The 21,721-nt window shown below is 38.3% G+C and overlaps 1 protein-coding gene across 3 annotated transcripts in view; it reads right to left on the bottom strand.

The window, feature by feature from the left end:
- GRIA4 (glutamate ionotropic receptor AMPA type subunit 4) overlaps positions 1–21,721 on the bottom strand; it is a 388,414-nt gene that overhangs the window by 107,469 nt on the left and 259,224 nt on the right. For all 3 annotated transcript variants that reach the window (XM_036426588.2, XM_036426593.2, XM_036426594.2), the window contains exon 5: positions 3,105–3,289. In XM_036426588.2, coding sequence (XP_036282481.1) covers positions 3,105–3,289 — 185 coding nt within the window. The remainder of the gene's footprint in view (positions 1–3,104; positions 3,290–21,721) is intronic.

Genomic DNA, 21,721 nt, shown 5'->3' with positions numbered 1-21,721 from the left:
GACCTCTAGTGTGTGTATGTGTGTGTGTGTGTGTGTCTGTATAGTAAAAATCACTTTCATGGCCTCTAATATATAGTATATATATATATATTTTTTTACCATATATTGTGTGTATATATATATATATATATATATGTGTGTGTGTGTGTGTGTGTGTGTGTGTGTGTGTGTGTGTATGTGTGTGTATATATGGTAAAATCATTTTTAGAATCAGAAATAAGTTTTTCTTACAGAGAAATTTTATAAGACAATTAAGAATACATTATATTCTTACAATACCCTAGTCTTTGCTATAATTGATGAGAGTTATACCTGAGAGGCATTTTAAGGGGACAAAGGTCTATTACTAGCCTCATTACCACTATGCTGTCATGATAGAATAGAAACCTTTTATCATTCAGCGAGAAAAATAGAAATTGAAAAGGTAGACATCCAAGGTTTCTAAGTTCTGGGGTTGTAATGTACAGCATGGTGATTCTTATTAACAACACTGTATGATAGCCTTGAACATTGTTAAGAAAATGGATTGTAAATGTCCTCAGCCACCCAAAGAAATGATAATTATGGGAAGTAATGGACTTTTAACTAATCCTACTGCGGTAATCATTTCACAATATATTATTAGGGTATCTCATTATCATATTGTACATCTTAAACTGACACCATGTCATACATAATTTATATCTCAATAAGGTTGAGAAAAAGAAAAGAAATTCTTTGAAATGACAAGAAAAATTAAGATGTCCAGTTCCCTTAGCAAGAGCTTTCTTAGCTCTTAAGGCTTATTCAGAGAGTTAATCCAAATCACCCGGATGAGCCGCTTTTCTCCTGAGAAACCAGCGACGTCTCTGAAATGGGTCAGTGTGCTTCAGCCACTCAGCTGTCTTCTCCAGACACAGCCTCTGGCGCACAGGTGCTACGTGGAGGGTCTCTCTGAGCCTCGCTCAGGCTCCGGCAGGAACTTGGCAACCAGCGGGTCTTAGAAGGGACTGCTCTCTGCGATGCATGAGGAGTCCTTTACAAAGCCTCAGCTGTTCAGGTCAAACCACCCAAACCCTCAACCCAAATGAGAGTGGGAGAGAGGAAGAATGGAACTTGGAGTTGAAGTATGAAATAATGCTTTTCCTTGGTTTCCATGAAAAAGCCATTAGAATTTCATATACCCTGAATAATGACAATTTTAGTAATTTTGGGCTCTTTTAGGAATAAACCTGGATAATGGACAGGCTTGTGATGAGTTATTTCCCAATAGAACATAAACATATTTCTTCAATCAAGTGTTTTGTTTTGTTTTTCCTTCTATAAAGAATGACAGAAGGTGAATACGCTGTCATTTCCTCTGCAGTATGCTCTGGCTTTACTAGACCTTTAAAAGAAATACTACATTTAAAAAATGTTTAACTTTTAGCCGGGACCGGTTTGGCTCAGTGGATAGGGCGTCGGCCTGCTGACTGAAGGGTCCTGGGTTTGATTCTGGTCAAGGGCATGTACCTTGGTTGCGGGCACATCCCCAGTGGGGGGTGTGCAAGAGGCAGCTGGTTGATATTTCTCTCTCATCGACGTTTCTAACTCTCTGTCCCTCTCAATTCCTCTCTGTGTAAAATCAATAAAATATATTTAAAAAAAAAATGTTTAACTTTTAAAAACTCTAATATAGTTGAGGAAGGAAATTTAAGGCAACTGGCTTAATGCCCTCTTATAATGAGGAATTTCTGAAACACATGTTGGTTTTGAATATTTGCATGTTTAAGTTATTATTAGAAATAAACCATTTAGTTGGTAAACTTACTACCACAAATAAAATCATATAATGATGTAGATAAAGTATATATAGCAAACTAACCCCCCCCCCCCAAAAAAAAAAAAAAATCATGCTGCAATACTTTCTAGACTAGCCAACTCAATTATTGTAGATGAATATAGGCAAACATTTCTGAGACCACTAGATGGCATTCATACACTGTCATTTTGGCCAAATAAGGTCTTTCAGAGCTTTTCATGATATGCAGGTTAGGGGGAACGCACATGTTACCCATTATTGGCAATATTTTCCTATCATTTAACACAACGACAAAGCCCTATTTTATAGTTTCCTTCAAATCAAAAAAGAAGTATTTATTGAAAGCTTTGTTCAAGGATTCTTCCTTCGTGCGGGGAGTTGAAAACCACCTTTCTTGTGGTGGTGATGTGTTTACTTAACACATCTAGAAGAAATTACGCTGTGCACCGTATGCCACTTAATTTTGCTTTGTTTCATTGCTTTTTTACTTCATGTTGTTTTCTCTCATGCAACGATTCCTCTAAAGGTTAGAAAAAGCACACAGTCACAAATATTACAATTTTCAAATATTCAAATATTTTAGATGGAACGGCACTAATCTTCAAAATTAGGTGGGTGGGTGAGGAGAAATTAACCAAAAATGTATATGCAGGTCTGCATAACCCATATAACCCATAGTGTGGTGAATGCCTAGGTGGGGGGAGGGTGCAAGTTGGAGTGTTTAATGGGGTGCGAAGGGGAGGGACATCTGTATTACTTTCAACAATAAAGATAAATTTTTTGCCCTAACCAGTTTGGTTCAGTGGATAGAGCGTGGACCTGTGGACTGAAAGATCTCAGGTTCCATCCTGGTCAAGGGCATGTACCTTGATTGCAGGCACATCTCCAGTAGGAGGTGTGCAGGAAGCAGCTGATCAGTGTTTCTAACTCTCTACCCCTTTCCCTTCCTCTATGTAAGAAATCAATAAAATAGATTAAAAAATAAAAATATTTTTTTTAAATATACAGATATAAAAGAAAAAAATTAATGTTTATGAAAATAGGAGGTCAAGAAATCTTGATGGTTCACAAAAGGCTCTTTCTGTTGTACAGCTTAAAAATGTCTAAAAAAGTCCTCCTTCCTGCTTTGAAACCTAAACCAAAATGGCCTTTGCAATAGCAGATTATTATTTAATCTGGGAGATAAACCATAGAATGAAAACTTTCTGACTCCACACTTCAAACTAAACTGTTGAGAGAAGATATTGATGGGGACAAGTAAACCAAAGATCAGCGTTTTTAGTAGAAGAACTAGGCTAATAATAGCATAAAATCCAGGACTTACCTGTTCTAATATGTTCTGAAGCCTCTCTATCTCACAGTCGATGACAAATTTCTTCTCTTGTCTTCTATCCAGTTCTTCTAGAAGTTGTCTATAGCTGACATCACTAAAATTTTCCACACATATAGCGCTGACGTGCCAACCATTTTGTCCTGCTTTTTCCATAATAGCTTGAAGTATTGAATATCCTAGTGGGGAAAAAATCCAGGTGGTTACTAAGAGCATCCTTTACTTCCCTTTAATTATGTGCACAAGCACTGGTTCCATACCTACATTTTTATGTTTCAAAATATACAGTGGATGCTTATAAATTTAAAAACACGAGTGGTTATTTTCAAGTCATTTTTTTTTTTTTTTTTTGATTCGGGACAACAAGATCCTTTAAAATATTTCTTGAATAAAACAGAAAAAAGGCAACATCCTTCTTTGAGAAAGCTCTCAAATTTTCTCTACTGAAGAATATGACATTGCTCTAGACACATTTTAATAAGATAAACCAAAAATCCAAATACAGTACCACTTGTAATCAATAATAATTTCGTAGATGTTTTTTGGTAATTTTACACAATAGATAGAATTAATTATGAGCCAGTGTTTTGACTCTCCCTTTGAGCAAGGTAGCAATGGCATTTTTTTAGTTCAACTACACAAGAGAAGACGTGAAAGGAACAATGTTCCCATCGACAGTAAGAGGGAGCGCCTGGGAATCTCCCCCATTGGCCCAGTGGCTACAGGGGTGGGCTCTTACACCAAGTGTGCAAAAAGCTAGAAAGATGAATGGACAGGGCCCCAGGGCAGGAAAGTTAGCAAGATAATTAGGTTGATAAAAAGCCCTCCTCTCCCTATCTCTGTAAGAACAGTGGGCTTGAACAGGAAGGAGGGATGATCTTTGAGGCGCAAGGCCGCTGCTCTCCAGGTGGCTACGCTTTCTTTTTACACCAGCACCGGTTGGATGAGTTTGGCTTTCCTTGTGGCAGGCAGCCGAACCTACGTTTTTGGTTATGGCGATGCAACAATGTTTATGGCGGACCCATTATTGAACATGGGAAAGCATTGTTTGACGCTTCTTGTAGCGTGGGAATACTGTTGAACGGGGATGAATTGAACGACCCACGGCGTGAGAGACGTCACTGTGTACTCACATTTATAGTCTGGTGGAGGAGCTAGGCATTCCAATTCACACCCGTAAGTTAGTTTAAAAACCATAATGATAACTGCCCCCAAGGTAAAAGTTTGGCCCGAGGAAAAGCTTGGCTAAATCTGTCTGGATGGGACAAGGAAAAATGCCATGGAATAGAAACAACTTGAGTTGGGTCTTGAAGGTTGAGAGGTACCTCCAATATTGCTGAGGGAGGAGGGGTACTCATTAGTGGGAGACAGGCTTCCAAAGAGGACTGGATAGTCTCCACCCTGTACTTGGTCCGGATTTTCTGCATGGGGAAGGGAAGTCGCAGTTTTAGTGTCTGGGTCAAAGACAAAGCGGCAAACTTATGAATCTAGCACTTAGAGCACTTCTTCATGCCAACATTGTCTTGACCTTGCACTTTTTACAGCTTTTTAAGTTATAAAATGAAATGTGAGAGAAAGGGAAAGGATACTGGGATCTATGAATAGCCCTTAAACAAGGGTTGGTTAAGATCAGAGCCTCTTAGTGAGTTAGTTCCCCTGCTTTGGTTTAGCATAAAAAATATGCTAGTCCACTTTGAGATGCCCTGGTTGGTAGCTCAGTGGTTAGAGCCTTGGCCCCTGCGTTGAAGGGTCCTGAGTTCAATTCCTGGTCAAGGGCACCTACCAGAGTTTTGGGTTCCACACCCAAGCTAGTGTGCAAGAAGCAACCAATCTATGTGTCTCTTTCACATTGATGTTTCTTCCCTCTCTCTCCTCCACCCCGCCCCCCCTTCCATTCTCTCTAAATATATCCTCAGAAGATGAGCAAAAAAGGTTTAACACTTATTGGAGCTCATTCTATGGCATCGGCCTGTTGTCTCTCCCTGCTCTGGCCCCTGGAGTTGGAATGGAGAGCTGGATGAAAAGTGAGGACTTAAAATGAGTATACAGCAAGATAAGAGCACACTTATCAGTTTTCATTGGTATGTGTGTCTCAGATTCAAAGCTCTTGGTTTTTAGGTATGTGTTCACGAATGTTCAGTGAATATCAACAGATGGAACTGATGGTGAAATCATATTTGAAACATAAATTACCTGATATCCTGCCAAATGAAATATTGTGGCAGTCAGGATTCATTTTTATCTAAATGAAAAAAAAAAATCCCCAAAGAGGACATGTTAATTACTATCTATTGCTCCATTTAGTCTTTCCTTTTGTAATGTATGCTGTAATTATTTTTTCAAATCTTACCTAGATTACCCCCACCTCCCACCCCAAACCCAGTGCTCTTCCCCTAGTTTCCTATTTGACACACAGGTAACATGATTAGAGTCCTAGCTTAATGTCCATGCCCATGCCTCATTTATTCTGTTACTGGGACTTCTCCCCTGATCATAAGTGAGGCAATGTTCCTTTTATTCATTTTTGACACCTATGAACATGTGGTTTGTTTTTTGTTGTTGTTGTTTTACAATACCAATTGACAGCATACTATTTTTTTCTCCCTTTACTTATTGTCATACCAAAATTATTTAAAGACTTTTTGCTTGCTTGATAATTTTTTGCATGTTGTAAAAATGAGAAACATTGGCCACATGTCAAAGGGGTCTTCCTGCTCTTTGGGAATCAATCCACAGCTTGGCAGTTTTTTAGTTAGTGTTTTTGTTGTTGTTGTTGATTTTTTTTTATTTGTTTTGTTTTGTTTTTTTCATCATGTGGTTGTTTATTAGCTTCATGTCAGTAGTAGGCATCCAGGTTGTTATTTTCCTGCTTACAGAACTTTTTTACATGAATAAAACAAAAATAAATTCAACGTTTTATCTGATTTTTCAGATTTATAAATAACACTAGTCCTGAAATAAGACAAAACCCTAGAATACAATCTTCATTAAATGGCAAAGAAAGTTGGTTGTCGAAAAAGAACCATTAATCTCAATCAGAAATAAATGGCATCTTTTCAATACAGTACAAAAGACTAATAATTATAGTTTCAGAGCCTGGTTGTAAACTTGGATTCTTTAGTAAGCTGTGTTTGATTTTAATGTTTTATTTTTTCATTGCTACTCAGATGTGTGTCCTATTTATTTGCTAAGATAGTTGGGAATACATTGTAAATTGCAGCAAATACTGCTATTGAATCTATGATTATGTAACTTACCTGTTATATAAACTGAAAAATCACAAGTCAAATCGTACTAATTCTACATCTGACTGTGATTTGTAGCTTCTAGTTACTAGACAATCTGTTATGCAATATTGTTGGCCAGAAAATGAATACTGTAGTTTTAGATGAATATTATTACACTAATGGGAAATTCACTACTGAAAGGATCTTTCAAGTCTTCTTCTTCTTAAAAAAAAAAAAAGCTGTCTAATATTTTAATCAATATAATTTACTGAAAACCTACTACATCCAAGATTCTATAAGATGTGTCAAGATGTGATCTTGATTCTACAAAGAATCAACTGTCTAGTAAAACTGATACTTAGGTAGCTATTATACAAATTATATAGTATTATATAAATAACTTCAAAACCAAAATAATTTGAATATAATAGTAGGGAGGCAATATTGGGCACAAATCACATTATTAGATTAGTAAGTCAGGGCTTTTCCCATAGTTATTTGAAGAGCACTATCAATTACACCTACAAATATTTTAACTGTTATCTCATGCAGTTATATTATCAATTATGTTAGATAGAATTGTAGTGATATAAACAAGCTTGAGCTACTGCAGCCTTACACATCAATACTTTTGTATCATCTATGGATAAGGACCTATTTTGGATGAGTAATGCTATCCAGAGATATAGTTGCTAGCAACACAAGCTGAGCTTATTTATTTGATGTTCTCTTTTACAAGTTATTTGATTCAACTATCTGTATGTACACAGAGAGGCAGGAAGAGAATCAGGAGAAATTTATATCAGGGTTAGTTTAAAAAAGTAGGAAGTTAACCATCTGATATAAAGAAACTTCATTTAGCTAATAATAGAAGTGTTCATAATGCTTTTTAATTAGGTCATTGGTGCACTCATGAGGAGTAATATCAATGGAATGCTGGGTACTTCAGTCATATTTCGTGAGAGTGAGGATTGAGGAGAAAATGAGAATTGAGAAGGTAGAAATTATCAAGAAAACTCATCAGGGTAAGGTAGTAATGAGATGAGGGGTATACTGTAGTCATGAATATGAAGGGATAGAGCAACATCTAGGTCATGGGCGATGGTTTGGGAATGAGAGAGCTGGGTAAGACCCCTGAGGAGTTGCAAAGCTTGAAAAGAAGTAACAAAGGGAGGCAGCAACAGCACGTACTTCCTCAAATGAAAGCCTCGCTCATTAATCTTGTAAATTGCTATGCGGGTCCCCATTGCTGCACCATTGATTTCTCTGGTCTGGCACAATCACCAGCATTTGAAAAGAAAGGTGTGTGTGTCCGGGAGTTTATTTCCTGTTGTGTGTAGCCTCAGTCACAGAGAGGAGCAGGAGCCTGCCGTCCTCCCGGCCCTGAATGCCACCGTCCAGGAGCTGCAGAACTGCAGAGCGGCTTTGACCACCTTTCAGTTTGTTTCTAACGCCCTAGGGCCCTGAAACCTGTCCAAGGCTGCAGCCGGGCCCAGAGGTCTCGGCATGCAGACAGAGGGACTGACGCTGCAGCTGGTTACAATCGTCTGCAGCTGTGACTCTAGCATTTATTTATGCCGTAGTTCCATTGGTGAAAATGAGCAAAGATCTTCCAACTCATTCTGTTTGAAGCCACACATTTGAACCTACGATAAGATGGAACGTCTTTAGTGTTCCCTTTTCTACAAATAACTAAGAGTAAAAACAGAAAATCCATCCTCAAAGGTGGTCCTTCTGGGTCCTGAGGCCTTTTCCATTTTCTGACAATGACACTCAGTGTCACCTGATTCCTACTTTGTAGTGTTCATATGCAATTCACCTGGTGTCGTCTAGGGGCGTTTGATGCTGTAAATCTTGCAACTTTCCTGTAAACTGCAAGGCAATCTAACCCTTATTACTACAGGCAGATAGCAGGCTGTTTCAACGATTTGCCACAGGTTCAAGTCACTGCATGGTGCTTCTCAGGGATGCCCGGACACTATTTTTACTTATTTCTCTTGGGCTTTTCTAGAACTGGGCCATGGGAGAGTTTTATGTCAGTACAAAGAAAAGATGAGCCTGTTAAGTCATATAGTCACTTGTTCACATAGTTATTAACTTGATGTTTTTAGACAGAAACTCTGTGGCACTTCCTTGTACGAAGGCTTCGATGTCTTTCTACTATTTTATGATACATACTCAGACATGGTTACACTGGTCGCCTACCTCTTTCCAGACTCATTTTATATACTAGCCTACTCACTGTCCTCACCTCCAGCAAAAATATCCTTCTCAAGATGTTCTAGAAGGTACCATGAAGCTCCACCTCAATGCCTTTGCACATAATACTGCTCTCTTTAAAAGACAGCTTCCCTCCACTTTTACTTTCTTTCAGATTTCATCTCAGACATCCCTTACCTTCTGACTATGTCACTTTTCTGTCAGGTTAGCTCTTATAGCTTTCTGTATACTCTGCGTGGCCAGATTATTAGGATCTCTGAACACATAATAATCTGGCCACCCAGTGTACTTCTCTTGAGTACTTCATTTATTTGATATCAAAGATACTATAAATCGTGCACCTGATCAGTTTTCCCCTTTGCACTGGCTGATAGAAAGCTCAGGGCAAATAGGTGGTTGATCCCCAGCAAAAGTCTAGAATGCTTTTGGTACCCATTTGAGATACAAATATACTGAGTGGCCAGATTATTATGGGTTCAGAGATCATAATAATCTGGCTACTCAGTGTCTTTCTTTCTTAGATTTGACCAGAGTTCCTAAACAATACATTTGAATGACGATGTTATTAATGTCTTGCAGCTGCCACCCTGTTCCATGAAGGTAAGCTCTATTTCTGTGCTAGAACTTAGTCCAGTGGGTGCTTAAACAGAGTTGTTTGAATTAATGAATGAGAAATTTGTAGAGAGGAATCAGGGTGTTGAAAAGTTTAGAAGTAAGAAGAAGACACATTCAGGAACCCGAAACACCTGAGTTTATCTGGTGTGTTTGGAAAAACAGGGAGGGTGTGTGGAGAATTGGTGTGGTCTATGAGAAGAGCTTTAAAGGCTGCAGAGATAAGCAGGAATAGGCATACCCCAGGGCCTGCTCTCCCCTGCCACATCATTTTGTTCTTTTCTCCTTAAGGACTTTAAGAAGAGAGTGACCAGACTGAATGTGATTTAGAGTGATCATTTAACTGACTGTGAGCAATACAGTGGATGACTTTAACACAAGAACTAAAAAGACCAGTTGGGAGACCATATGTACTAGTAAGTAATCCAAATGAGCATAGAGTCTAGATTAAAGGGCAGAATGAATTAATTTGGTGAGTGATGAAACATAGGGATAAGGAGGAGGAGGATTTGAGCATAAAGAACATCTGTTCTACTGGTGATCATTTTGCTTTTGTTTCAGAAGGAAGGAACTTTTAGGTCCTTTTTTGATCTCTTGAAGAAACATGTATGTTTCTATATGGATTTCAGATGTCAATGGACTCCTGATGATACACTCCTTCAGTTACCTTCTTCATCTCAAAGCAATTTTGAGACACCCATTTTTCTCTCTTCTTATAGACATTGCTTTTTCTAGAGCTCATCTCTGTAGATTTTGAATATTCCATAATAATAAACTGATTTTTTTTTCAAGATTTCCTCCAACATTTTTTTGTCTCTTTAGTACTGTATCTATCATTATTATTATTTTTTTTTTACTATAGGCAACTTCTTTATGCAATAAAGGTATAATTTTAAAATCAAATACTAAAGACTCATTTCCTAATTAGAACAAACATTTCTACATAGATATTATTTTTCTCATAGAGATTTTTCTATTACACCATATAAAATTCACAATTCTGCTTTTATTTTTTATATCACACTATATAGAGTTTACAATTCAGAAGCACAAAATGCAACCATTGTATGCTCTTAAGGGGGTTAAAATATGCATTTGTGAATTAACAGATACCCAAACAATGTTTGTCTCATATTAAGCATTTAAAGTGCTTAAGATTTAATTCTGAATGTTAAACTTACTCAATATGCCAAAATTTTGGGAAAGCAAAGTGTTGAGGTGAAAAGAGGGGTAGGGAAAGGGATTTTGCTGCAGGGAGAATGGCCTGGGATGTGATGTGGTCCTGAGAGGATGGGAGTGTTTCACTGATGAGCTACTGCAGCGTAACGCAGAGGCAGAGAGGCAGGAAGACTGAGGCATACTTAATGCAGTCCTGATAATTAATAGACTGGTTTGCTGGAGTACTGGATTCATAAACTATATTACGCTTTATTATTATCACTTTACAAGATGATTGGACCTCATAAGAACCCTGTGAAGTAACTATTAATATCCTCATCTATAGGTAAAGAAACAGAGCTAGCTTACATGATTTCTATCAAATCATAATCCTAGTAAGTGACAGAACTATAGTTTGAATTCAGGCCCTCCATGCTTAATTAAGTCTAGGGACTTTTCCACTAAAATTTAGCTGATAGCAGGAGGTGAAATAAGCAAGGAAGTTCAAAGCTGTGTCAGGAAGGCCTTTCAATAACAGTAATCGTCAATTCTTCTCTCTCACACAACATATCTCCCATTTTAACATTTCCTGTCCGTTATCTTAAAAATATATCAAGACTATGACAATTTCTTCCTGTCTCCACTGTCACGACCCAGGTCCACACCATCATAGTCTCTTATCGAGATCATTGCAAGGTGTCCTTGCTCAGCCCTTTTGCCCCCTTTAGACTATGAATAGCATAGTTGCAACCAAGCCAGATCATATCACTCATAGCTCAACATCCTCTCATTGCTTCTTCAAGGTGGCCCGGACAGCCCCACACCTCTGACCTCATCTGCTGCTCTCTCCCTCGCAAACATCACCAGCTCACTGGCCTCTTTGCAGTGGTGACAATCTGCCAGGTCCGCATCCATCTCAGGCTTTTGTCCTCGCGTGCTCTCTTCAAGGTGAGTCTCATCCTTTCACTTCCTTTTTAGGTCTTTACCCAAATGCCCTCTCTTCAGGGAGGCCATCCCAGCTACTTCCTCTAAAATGTCAATGCCCTGTCCTGAGGTTCCCTATTTTCCTTCTGTGTTTTATTTTCACCCCAAGACCACCATCTACTATTCTGTTTTCTGTTTTACTCTATTTCCCTCCTAGTATATAAGCTCACAAAGGCAGATTTTGTTTTGTTCAGTGTGCTAGAAGAGTGTCTGGCAACTAAATGGCACTCAGTAAATACTTTTGAATCATTAGATACTGAAAGTTCAGTTTTTCTCCATTGACAACAGGGAAGCACTGGGGGCTTTGGAACAGAAAAGAGACAGATGTATAAAATAGGTTTTATAGTAGCAGTGGAAATGATAGATTCACCTAAGAAGAGAAGGAAGAAATGGAATAATCCAAATAGGAGGCTACTAAAATTATTTCAACTATAATGCTATGACTCCTCTAGTCTAGACTGATTCTCAAAAAAATGGGGGGAAAGGAGAATGTTAATATTCCAAATTTTATACTTGTCCCCTTGTTTTTCATTGCACCAGGTGGAACCATGTGAGATTGCCATTGTTAGTACAATATATTCAAATTTCAACCATGTCTTATGTTTCAGCCTAGAGATACCTTTTGCACTGATGATAAAGAATATTGAGTGGAATTACAGTGACTTGAGAACTATTTATTTTATACATTTTGACCCCAAAAGAATATGGTAGATACAATTCTAAACCAGGACAGAGAGCGGTCATGATTTGTAGGAACAAGAGTCTGACACACCTCAGCAAGCCCTTACAGTTTCCCTGAACATTGATCTAGAGTTTTCATTATCAGTCTTCAAAGCAACCACCTTGAGTCATTAATAAAGTCTAAAGTGAGCCTAAAAAAACAAAAAACAAACAAACAAAAAACCCAAACGTTAAAGGAATTGTAAAATCTATTCTAAATGATAACAACAGAAATACTTTTGTTTCATAAAAACAAATCCTCAGCTAACATGGAAAAGTTGGTCATTGGTTGAGGGTACAACACAGCCAATGACATGGAATTCTAGTTGTTAAAAGATGAATTAATTTATTCTATCCTATGTTGAAGTTTGAATCCAATAGAGAGCTCATTAATTAATCATGAAAGCAACCACTGGTAACAAAACACACAGAAGTGTTACACAACACATTAAATATCCGTTTGTTCTCTTCACGTGCCAAACTGTAAACAATATTAATTTGGGCCTGGCTTTTATGCATAAAGCCAAAACCATTCATTTTGCTTGATTTGAAAGTGATATTTTAAAATGCTACTTTTGTCTTCTCTTCAGAAAAAGAGTAGCTGTACATAATTTTCTTATTATGATCCTGGTAACAGGATTTTGTATACAATTACAGAGACAATTTCTCTTCCTAGCAGGAACAAACACAGGATGAAGTAAGTAGTCACCATATGATTAGCCTAATTTTTATATCCCACTGAGAATAGCTCAGTTCCAAGAAGTAATTGCAAACTCATGTCAGTGGCTGTGAGAGTTAATACATTTGATTATTCACTATTAAATTTCTCTCGTGGGGAAATGATTCCGGGGGTGTTCACCTAAATAAAGAGTGATTTCTTGAGCAGCGTGCTGGATGACAAATCGTGCGTTCTGGGCTAGACTCTGTTACCTTCAGCTACAAAAATTGTGTTTTCCATTTCAATTCCACGGACCTGAGGCAGGTTATCGAAAGGCCTTAAATCATTTAATTTTGACTTCTATGCAAAGAAGATGATTAATGTAGAATTTTGCTGGTAATAGTAATTTGCTCTGCAGCTGTTAATAAAAATCAGCTTCATTCCTCCTGGTACACTGAATGCAGAATGCTGTTGTCCACTTGAGGAAAATACTGTGTCAATTCTTGGTAGGTAAGGAAATTCCTCCCCACAACTTCGGGGAAATCATAATGTTTTTATTTATTTCAGAGAGAAAAAGGGAGATGAAGAGAGAGACACATCAGGGGTAAGAGAGAATCATCCATCAGCCGGCTCCTGCATGCTTCGCTACTGGTGATCGAGCCTGCAACCTGGGCATGAGCCTTGAGCAAGAATCGATCCTTGACCTCCTGGTTCATGATCTCAACCACTGAGCCACACTGGCTGGGTGAGGAAATCATAATATATAACAACACCCCACACCCTCAAACAAAAACAAAAACAAAAATTTAACTTTTCGTCTTGAATTTCATGTGCGGTTATTAGCCATTCCCTCAGTCACTTCAGTCAGAAACCCAGGAGATACTCTCAGACTTGTCACTCCTCTCCACCATCCTGCTAAGTCATCCTAATATTTCTTCTTAAATATTATATTTAAAATGTTTGATAAGCAACTCCCTCCTTAGTCATTATGTCAATTTTTCATTCAATGAATATTTATTGAGTGTGGACTGTCTGACAGGCCATTGCTCTAGGGACTGCAAACATAGAAATAATAAAAACAGCACTATGTGCCTACCTTCATGAAGCTTACAGTCCAGTGGCTAAGGCAGACAATAAACAAATACACAAATGCATTGCTAGCATAACAACAAGAAGTTATATGTGTTATGAAGAGAAATAAAGGAGAATGGGATAGAATGACTGACTGGAGGTGAAGGTGGGCAGGATGCTTATCAGAGATAGACATCTCTGACTCTCTATCTAGGTATGCATCACTTAAGTCATATTAAAGACTGGCAGTTGGCTGAATCAACCCAGTTCTCTCTTCTTAATGCACTGCAATGGCTACTCCTTATGCTAAGAAAGTTTGTATTCTTTATCCTCACTGTAACTCCCAATCTTACTCTATGCCTCAGTTTTAGTGTTAGGGCATTTTAGAAGAATTTTCTGACCTTATATTGAGATTTTATTTTCTTCTTTTTCTTTTCTTTTTTTTAAATATATATTTTATTGATTTTTTTACAGAGAGGAAGAGAGAGGGAGAGTTAGAAACATCGATTAGCGAGAATCATTGATCAGCTGCCTCCTGCACACCCCCCACTGGGGATGTGCCCACAGCCAAGGTACATGCCCCCGACCGGAATCGAACCCAGGACCCTTCAGTCCGCAGGCCGACGCTCTATCCATTGAGCCAAACCGGTTTCGGCGAGATTTTATTTTCTTAATATTTCCCTAGCTATCTCTTTATACAGTAATTATAGCTCATGTTCTCATCAATTTAATTAAATTATTTCTCAAGTAAGTACTATGTGGTACTTTTGAAAGTACAAAGTATTCAATGAATCAGTTACTGATCTCAAGAATATTGAATTATGATAATTTTGTTAGTTTACTTGTCTAGTCTTCTTAAAGTATTAGATGAGTACTTAGTCATTTTTGTTTCTCCAGTTATTTTTTCACACCAAGAAAAGAATAAATTCAATAAGAGTTAGACTGAATTGAGTGGCAACAGTAAAAATATTGCCTTCTCAATATTACCCATTTGATCAATCCTAATAATAATAAAGATAATAATAAAAATAACTGGGTCAAATGGGAGTTCCATTTTTAGTTTTTTGAGGAAACTCCATACTGTTTTCCACAGTGGCTGCCACCAATCAGCATTCCCACCAGCAGTGCACGAGGGTTCCTTTTTCTCCACCAGCACTTGTCCTTTGTTGATTTGTTGATGATAGCCATTCTGACAGGTGTGAGTTAGTATCTCATTATCATTTTAATTTGCATCTCTTGGATGATTAATAACTTTGAGCAAGTTTTCATGTATCTCCTGGCCTTCTGAATGTCCACTTTTGAAAAATGTCTATTTAACTCTTTTGCCCATTATTTGATTGGATTGTTTAGTTTCCTTTTGTTTAGATTAGTTAGTTCCCTATAAATTTTGGAGATTAAGCCCTTATGGGTATGACATTGGCAAATATGTTCTCCCATGCAGTGGGCTTTCTTATTTTGTTGATGGTTTCTTTTGCTGTGCAATAGCTTTTTATTTTGATGCAGTCCCATTTGTTTATTTTTTTATTTTCCTCCATCTAGGATAGGGGTGTCGAACTCAATCAGAGAAGGGGCCAAAATCTAAAATCCAGCCTAAATCGCGGGCCGAATGGTTTACTGAACAGTCATAAACTGTCATTGTGATGGAAATGCAGCGGAGTGCAGTGATGACAGCACGGTGCGGGCCACATTGCAAGGCCTGGCGGGACAGATTTGGCCCGCGGGCCTTGTGTTTGACACATGTGATCTAGGAGTATATCCCAATAAATCAGAAATAATAATCAGAAAGGACATATGCACCCCTATGTTCATAGCAGCACAATTTACAATAGCCAAGATTTGGAAACAACCTTAGTGTCCATCAGCAGATGAGTGGATTAAAAAAAAACTGTGGTACATCTACACAATAGAATACTGTGCTGCTGTAAAAAAAAAAAAAAAAAAAAAAAAAAAAAGACCTCTTACCATTTGCAACAGCATGAATAGACCTGGAGAGCATTGTGCTAAGTGAAATAAGCCAGTCAGAGAAAGAAAAATATCACATTATCTCATTCATTTGTGGAAGATAATGAACAACATAAACTGAACAACAAAAATAGACCCAGAGACACAGAAGCATTGCATCAATCTTCAGAGAGAAGGCAGAGGAGGGGGAAGGTGAGAGATAAGAGCTCAATCACAGGATTTGTATGCATGCATATAAGCATAACCAATGGACACAGACACTAGTGGGATGGGGCATGCACTGCAGGGTGGGGAAAAAGGAGACATATGTAATACTATATCTAATACTTTAAACAGTAAAGAATTTTTAAAAAATGTAAAAATAACTAATGATTATTGAAGACCAACATAATCCAAAGAAGATACTGAATTAAGTGCTTTATAGACATGGCATTACTTTTATTATCTTCATTTTATATAAAGAAACTGATGATAGCGAAGCTCTTGATAAGGTTACTTGGCTATTAATTGATAAAGCTTTGCTCTGACATGAAAGTCTGCTTTTTATACTCTTCTATAATGTGGTCTATAATACAAGGAACACTTAATTCCATTCTGTTTGGATTACTTTTATTCCCCTATTAAGAGCTCATTTTTGACTGAGAATGCCTCTGGCAGTGAAGCACTCTGGGTGCTGGGGTATTTCTGAGGAGTGCTTCGGCTCCTGCTATTCTTGTCAGGGATACACGTGCTGCTTTAAATGCACCTTCACAGAGAGGTGAAGCCCCTTCCCCTCCCCCCCTGCTCCCCAGCAGTCTCTAATAATCTGGTCCAACTGTCATGACCATTGAGCACCTTACAACAATGAACAAAAGTTCTTCCTCACAGTAGCCTGTGAATGCTGCCCTGTGGTCACGTTGAGTAAATGTTTCCCTGGCACTGCTCAGGACACACAAGCAACTGCCTTTTCTGAAAGGATATCAAACATTAAATCCAAGAATTAGATCAACTCTGGTGAAAAGGCTTTTGAATTATTACTTAAATCTATTGGCTTGCCCAAGTTCCTCCCATCTAGAAAGGGTCCCAAAACCCTACAGGACTTTTTCAAAGATGATATGTGAATCACAGTATGGAACGGCTTTTGCTGATACCAGGATTAATGTAGGGGAGTTTTCCGAACAGGAATTAGCATTGCAAAATCAAAGGCTACTTGTATTTTTAATTAAAATGAATTTGCCTGAAAATGATATGGATATAAAAACATTTGTCTATAATCTGATAATTGTAGCATATTTGAGGCAAGTTTGTATTATCAGGATAGAAAATCAATTTCAAACTATTATTTTTCATCACATGTTTACAATATGGCAATAGGTCAGTGTCCACTTCGCTTTCTGAATCCACAATTTATGCTAGAGGACAGAAGATTTGACTCTGTTGGGCTCATGGTGCAATATACAGGTCTTGCAACAGAGAAACCCACACTTGAAACCTACATGTTCATGTTGACCGATGTCACTCCAATAAATTTAATTAAAAAATCTATACCAGAAACCACTGACATAAACGAGTATTCACTCGGATGTTCCCCCAAACACTGCTGACTTCCTTCAACATGGACTGCTACTTATATAACACCACTTTCCATATTTGATGATTCTAACAATTTCTGTAGATTCACTGTTCTTAATCACGATTTCAATGTAATCTGAAAAAAAAGTTTTTCTTTTAAATCAAACTGAAGAATTCTAAAGTTCAAAGGATTTTTATTTTACCCTGGGACTTGCTTCTTTATAGATGTGGAACGATCTTGTATCCAGAAGAGAGTATAAATTAGGTTCCTGAATTTTTTAACAGAATGTCAGCTTTGCCATCTGTTCATCTTTTACTTAACAGCATATAGAGCTTATGCATGGCTACTCCGCTAGCAAATCTAAAAGCTCATGGACCATTTGCAGCCCAGAAAGACTTTAAGGATCATCTAGTCCACAGTTTTTAACATGAGGAAATGAATGTCCTGCCCTCCCCAACGACTTACCAAGACATAAATTCTAGGTATGACCGAGACTAAAACAGGAGACTCCTGACTCCTAAGCTAGTTATTTTCCTGCCCATCACTGTCTCTGTTTCCTATGAAAATTCTAGTTCATCAGCTGTTATTTGAGGAAGGTAATATAAAGATTATGTTATTCTTCAAAGATCTAACTCTCAGACATGTCTTATTTATTTATTTAGATGTTAGAGTTAGATGTTTTGCAAAGTAGCAATGCATTCTTAATGCCATATAGAAGAAAGAACCTCCTGATAAATTCCTTTTATAATGCAGAATGAGTAAAAAGCTTGTCTTTGTTAATCAAGAGCCTAACCTATTATACATCCTCATTTATTTAGATCCTTTTGCAAGATAATATGACTACAAATCTCACCAGTATGGGAAGACATAGCTAGTGGCAGAGAAGTGCCTAAAAAATCCTTTCTTGTGTCTCTGATAACATTGCACTTGTCCTTGGAGAAGTCTGGACAGGGCTGAGAAGTGGAATCTTCAAGAGGATATGAGCTCTCGTTAGCTTTGGGCAAATTAGAGCAAAAGAAAAAAAAAGAGTATATGCCTATGGGTTCCCATTAAAATAAATTCTTTAAAAATTCATTTAAGGGTTATCCAAAAGTTTGGTTCTCTTTCTCTTTAGCATCATTTTGGATTGACATTAAGAAATATTTTAGTCCTTTAATGCTTGGTTGGTTTCAGACTAACAGGAACTGAAATTTTACTCTCCATTGTATTTCATTGCTTTTGGTCTTTGGTTTCTTCTTTTAAATGACTAACGGTCACAGCTTTGGAAGAGATAAGAAAGTGTGGACTGAGAATTATCATGTGATTGCCTCACGACCAGCTTCAGTAAATTACAGTTGAGTATTTGTTGGTAGAATGAACTAGGAAGTTATTTACCCATATGTATCATGAACGTATGACCTAATCTTGTTAAATCCTGTACAATTCTACCTTCAAAATAAATGTGAAAGGTTCTCAATATCTTCACTGAAAGTACTGTGGTCCAAATTATCATCACCTCTCACCTCAGTTATTGCAATAGCCTTCAAACAGTTTTTCCTGTTTTGGTCCTGGTTTTCTTTCAAGTCTATTCTTATCACAGTGGCCAGAGTGATCCTAAAATATGGAAAGTCATATTATGCTACATCTCAGCTCAAAATCTTTCCATAGCTTTCTTTCCAGGTCATTGGCGGGAGGGGAGGGGGGCGGAAAGGAGGGAGGAACCGAGGGAAGGGAGGTGTTTTTCAATGGCCATTTTTCTCCCACCCTTATTGTTCTTGGACCTCTTATCATCAATGTGCTCACTTTGCTCAGGTACACTGACTTCACTGCTGCTCCTTCATAAGGAGTAACGTACTCTTTCAATAAGGCTTTGCGCATGCTCTTCTCTCTACCCTTTGTGCTTTTCCCCCAGGAAGCAATAGGGCTCCCTCCCCTGGTTCAAGTCTCACTCACTGAACCAGAGAGACCTTCCCTAAAAGCCCCATTTAAAAATCAAATTTAAAAAGTTAAATAAAATCGTAAAACCTATATTCCAGTGCTTAGTATACGGTATAGTAGGTGTTCAATAAAGATTAATTCATGAATGAAAGACAGTGGCTGTGCCCCATTAGCTGAGACATCTCTTACTGCCCTAGCTTCTTTGGGGAGAACACGTTAGCTATGCAGAGTTGAGGGCTGCAGATTCAGAACCCCAGTGAGAGCTTGGTGTGACTTTGAATTTGAGGGCTCTACAGTTTTTGGAACAATAGCAACAACAAAAATGGCAGCACCTACTTGGATTGGCAAAGTTTTTATTTTAACAACTGAGGACGATTAAAAAAAATACACAAAAACCTTATAACCAACTTGTACACCTGCTTACTTTTATAGAAAAAAAAACATTTTAATACTAAAAGAGGAAGAAAATATAGGTGTGAAAAATATAGGGTGTGCAATATATAAACACTTTGAATGATTATAAAGTTAGTGTTTATTAGTATACAGTTCATTTTTAAAATTTAAAAGAATCTACAGAAATGAGGTGGGGTTTTTTGTTGTTGTTGTTGGTTTGTTTTGTTTTGCCAATGCCTGTTTTCAAACTAATGCCCCTTCTAGTCCAGGCACTGCGATAATGTGAAGCAATGGAATAGCAAACATCAAGAATAATTTTGTTTGGTATTTGTGTGCCCTCAGTTTGTTAACTGCTGCCAGCTTTGTACAGTAAACTTTATCTTTTATGTAACCCCATAAAAAGGTCTAGTGGATAAATTTTCTACAAATGTATAAGCACTTTAAATAATTAATTATAATATAAAGGCAGTGTAGGTACTTCAATTACATTTTCAAATTTTCAGTAGCATTTTGGATGAAATTTGCTTTGTTCAAAGCTTTGTCTGGCTTAAAAGAAAGAAACATCACTTGAGCTGCCAGCTGTTAAACTGTGTAGACATGTTTCGGGGACCCCCTGTATGATCTTAGGCTACAGGGCACTTCTTCAGTTGAAAAATGTGCTTTAGAGAAAACACCCTCAAGTGTCCTGAAGTTTCTCCTCCCAACTCTGGAAGGTGTGTCCCTAAGAAACGGGGGGCCGTGAATTCTAGCTCTGCAGCCCTGCTGTGACTGAATCCCAGCCACCCACGGAGTAACCTGCTCAGCTCTGCCTCCCGCAGGCCACAGAGAGAACAATGATGTGCCTCAAATTCATCATCAACAGACAAAAAGAGTTTACAGAAAGGTGCTGGGGGAGAATCCAAGATGGCGGCCCAGGTAAACACCTAGCCGCAGCCGCACACAACAACTTTGATAAAACACAACTAAAATATAAAATGGATATTACCTAGAACTACAGGAAAGTCGACTGACTGGAAATTCTACAATGAGAAACAAGGAGAAAACCAGAAGGAAGAGCGGAGGGGCTGTAAAAGCCTAAGTTACGGAGACATGTGGCGCCCGCGCGGAGAGGACGGAGCCGGAGAGGAGGGCGGCTGAGTGCCTGGCTGGCGTCCCCTAGTGGGAAGGAGATAAAAACTCCGACTGTGCTGGGTCCCAGTTCAGACTGCTCTGAACCCCAGTTCTAGGCCAGAACGCGGGGACCCAGGCTCAAACAGAGGGAGCTGGGCTGTAAGGCGGAACCCCAGGGGAGCGGCAAAAGGAGGCAGAGAAGGGTCGGTTGGCTGTGCCGCGGGATTGCCCTGGCGGGAAGGAGACAAAAGCTCCAGACTGCTCTGAACGCCACCTCCAACTCCACTTCCAACTGAACTGAACCCCAGTTCTGGGCTCATTGGGTGACAGCCTAGACTGTTTGGTAGCAGGTGAAAATTGAGGGCACCTTTCTCTCAGAGGTGCTTGCAACAAGTACTGAAGGACCCTGGGGATTACTGAGACTCAGGAACTGCATAGGGCGGGGCTGACAGAAGTTAGGCTGTATGCTCCACCCTGAAACCCTGCCCCATCAGGGAAGCTGCGAAAATGCCAAGACAACGAAATAGATCACAAATGAAAGAAAAGGAGGACAAAAAGCAACTGGATACAGTATAGAGTTCAAATCTACGCTTATAAGGTTTTTCAAGAATTTCCTAGAAAAGATCGATAAGACCTATGAGGATAGGAAAAGGGATCAACTAGAATTAATAAGGAATCAACAAGAAATGATAAAGGATCAACAAGAAATAAAGAATACATTGTCTGAAATAAAAAAATATTATACAGAGTCCTAAAAACAGAATGGAAGATCGCAAGAATCAAGTCAAAGATTTGGAACATAAAGAGCCAGAAGACACTCCTCCACAGAAGCAAGAAGGCAAGAGAATCCAGAAAATTGAAGATAATGTAAGAAACCTCTCGGACAACTTCAAGCGAACCAACATCAGAATTATGGGAGTCCCAGAAGATGAGAGAGAGCAAGATATCAAAAACATACTGAAAGAAATAGTGGCAGAAAACTTCCCCCACCTGGTGAAAGAATTAGACTTACAAGTCTAGGAAACGC

The sequence above is a fragment of the Pipistrellus kuhlii genome, unplaced genomic scaffold (genome assembly GCF_014108245.1).
Source record: "Pipistrellus kuhlii isolate mPipKuh1 unplaced genomic scaffold, mPipKuh1.p scaffold_m20_p_9, whole genome shotgun sequence".
Taxonomy (NCBI): Eukaryota; Metazoa; Chordata; class Mammalia; order Chiroptera; family Vespertilionidae; genus Pipistrellus; species Pipistrellus kuhlii.
The sequence above is the reverse complement of the archived record's forward strand: the minus strand, read 5'-3'. Positions and strand labels throughout refer to the sequence as shown.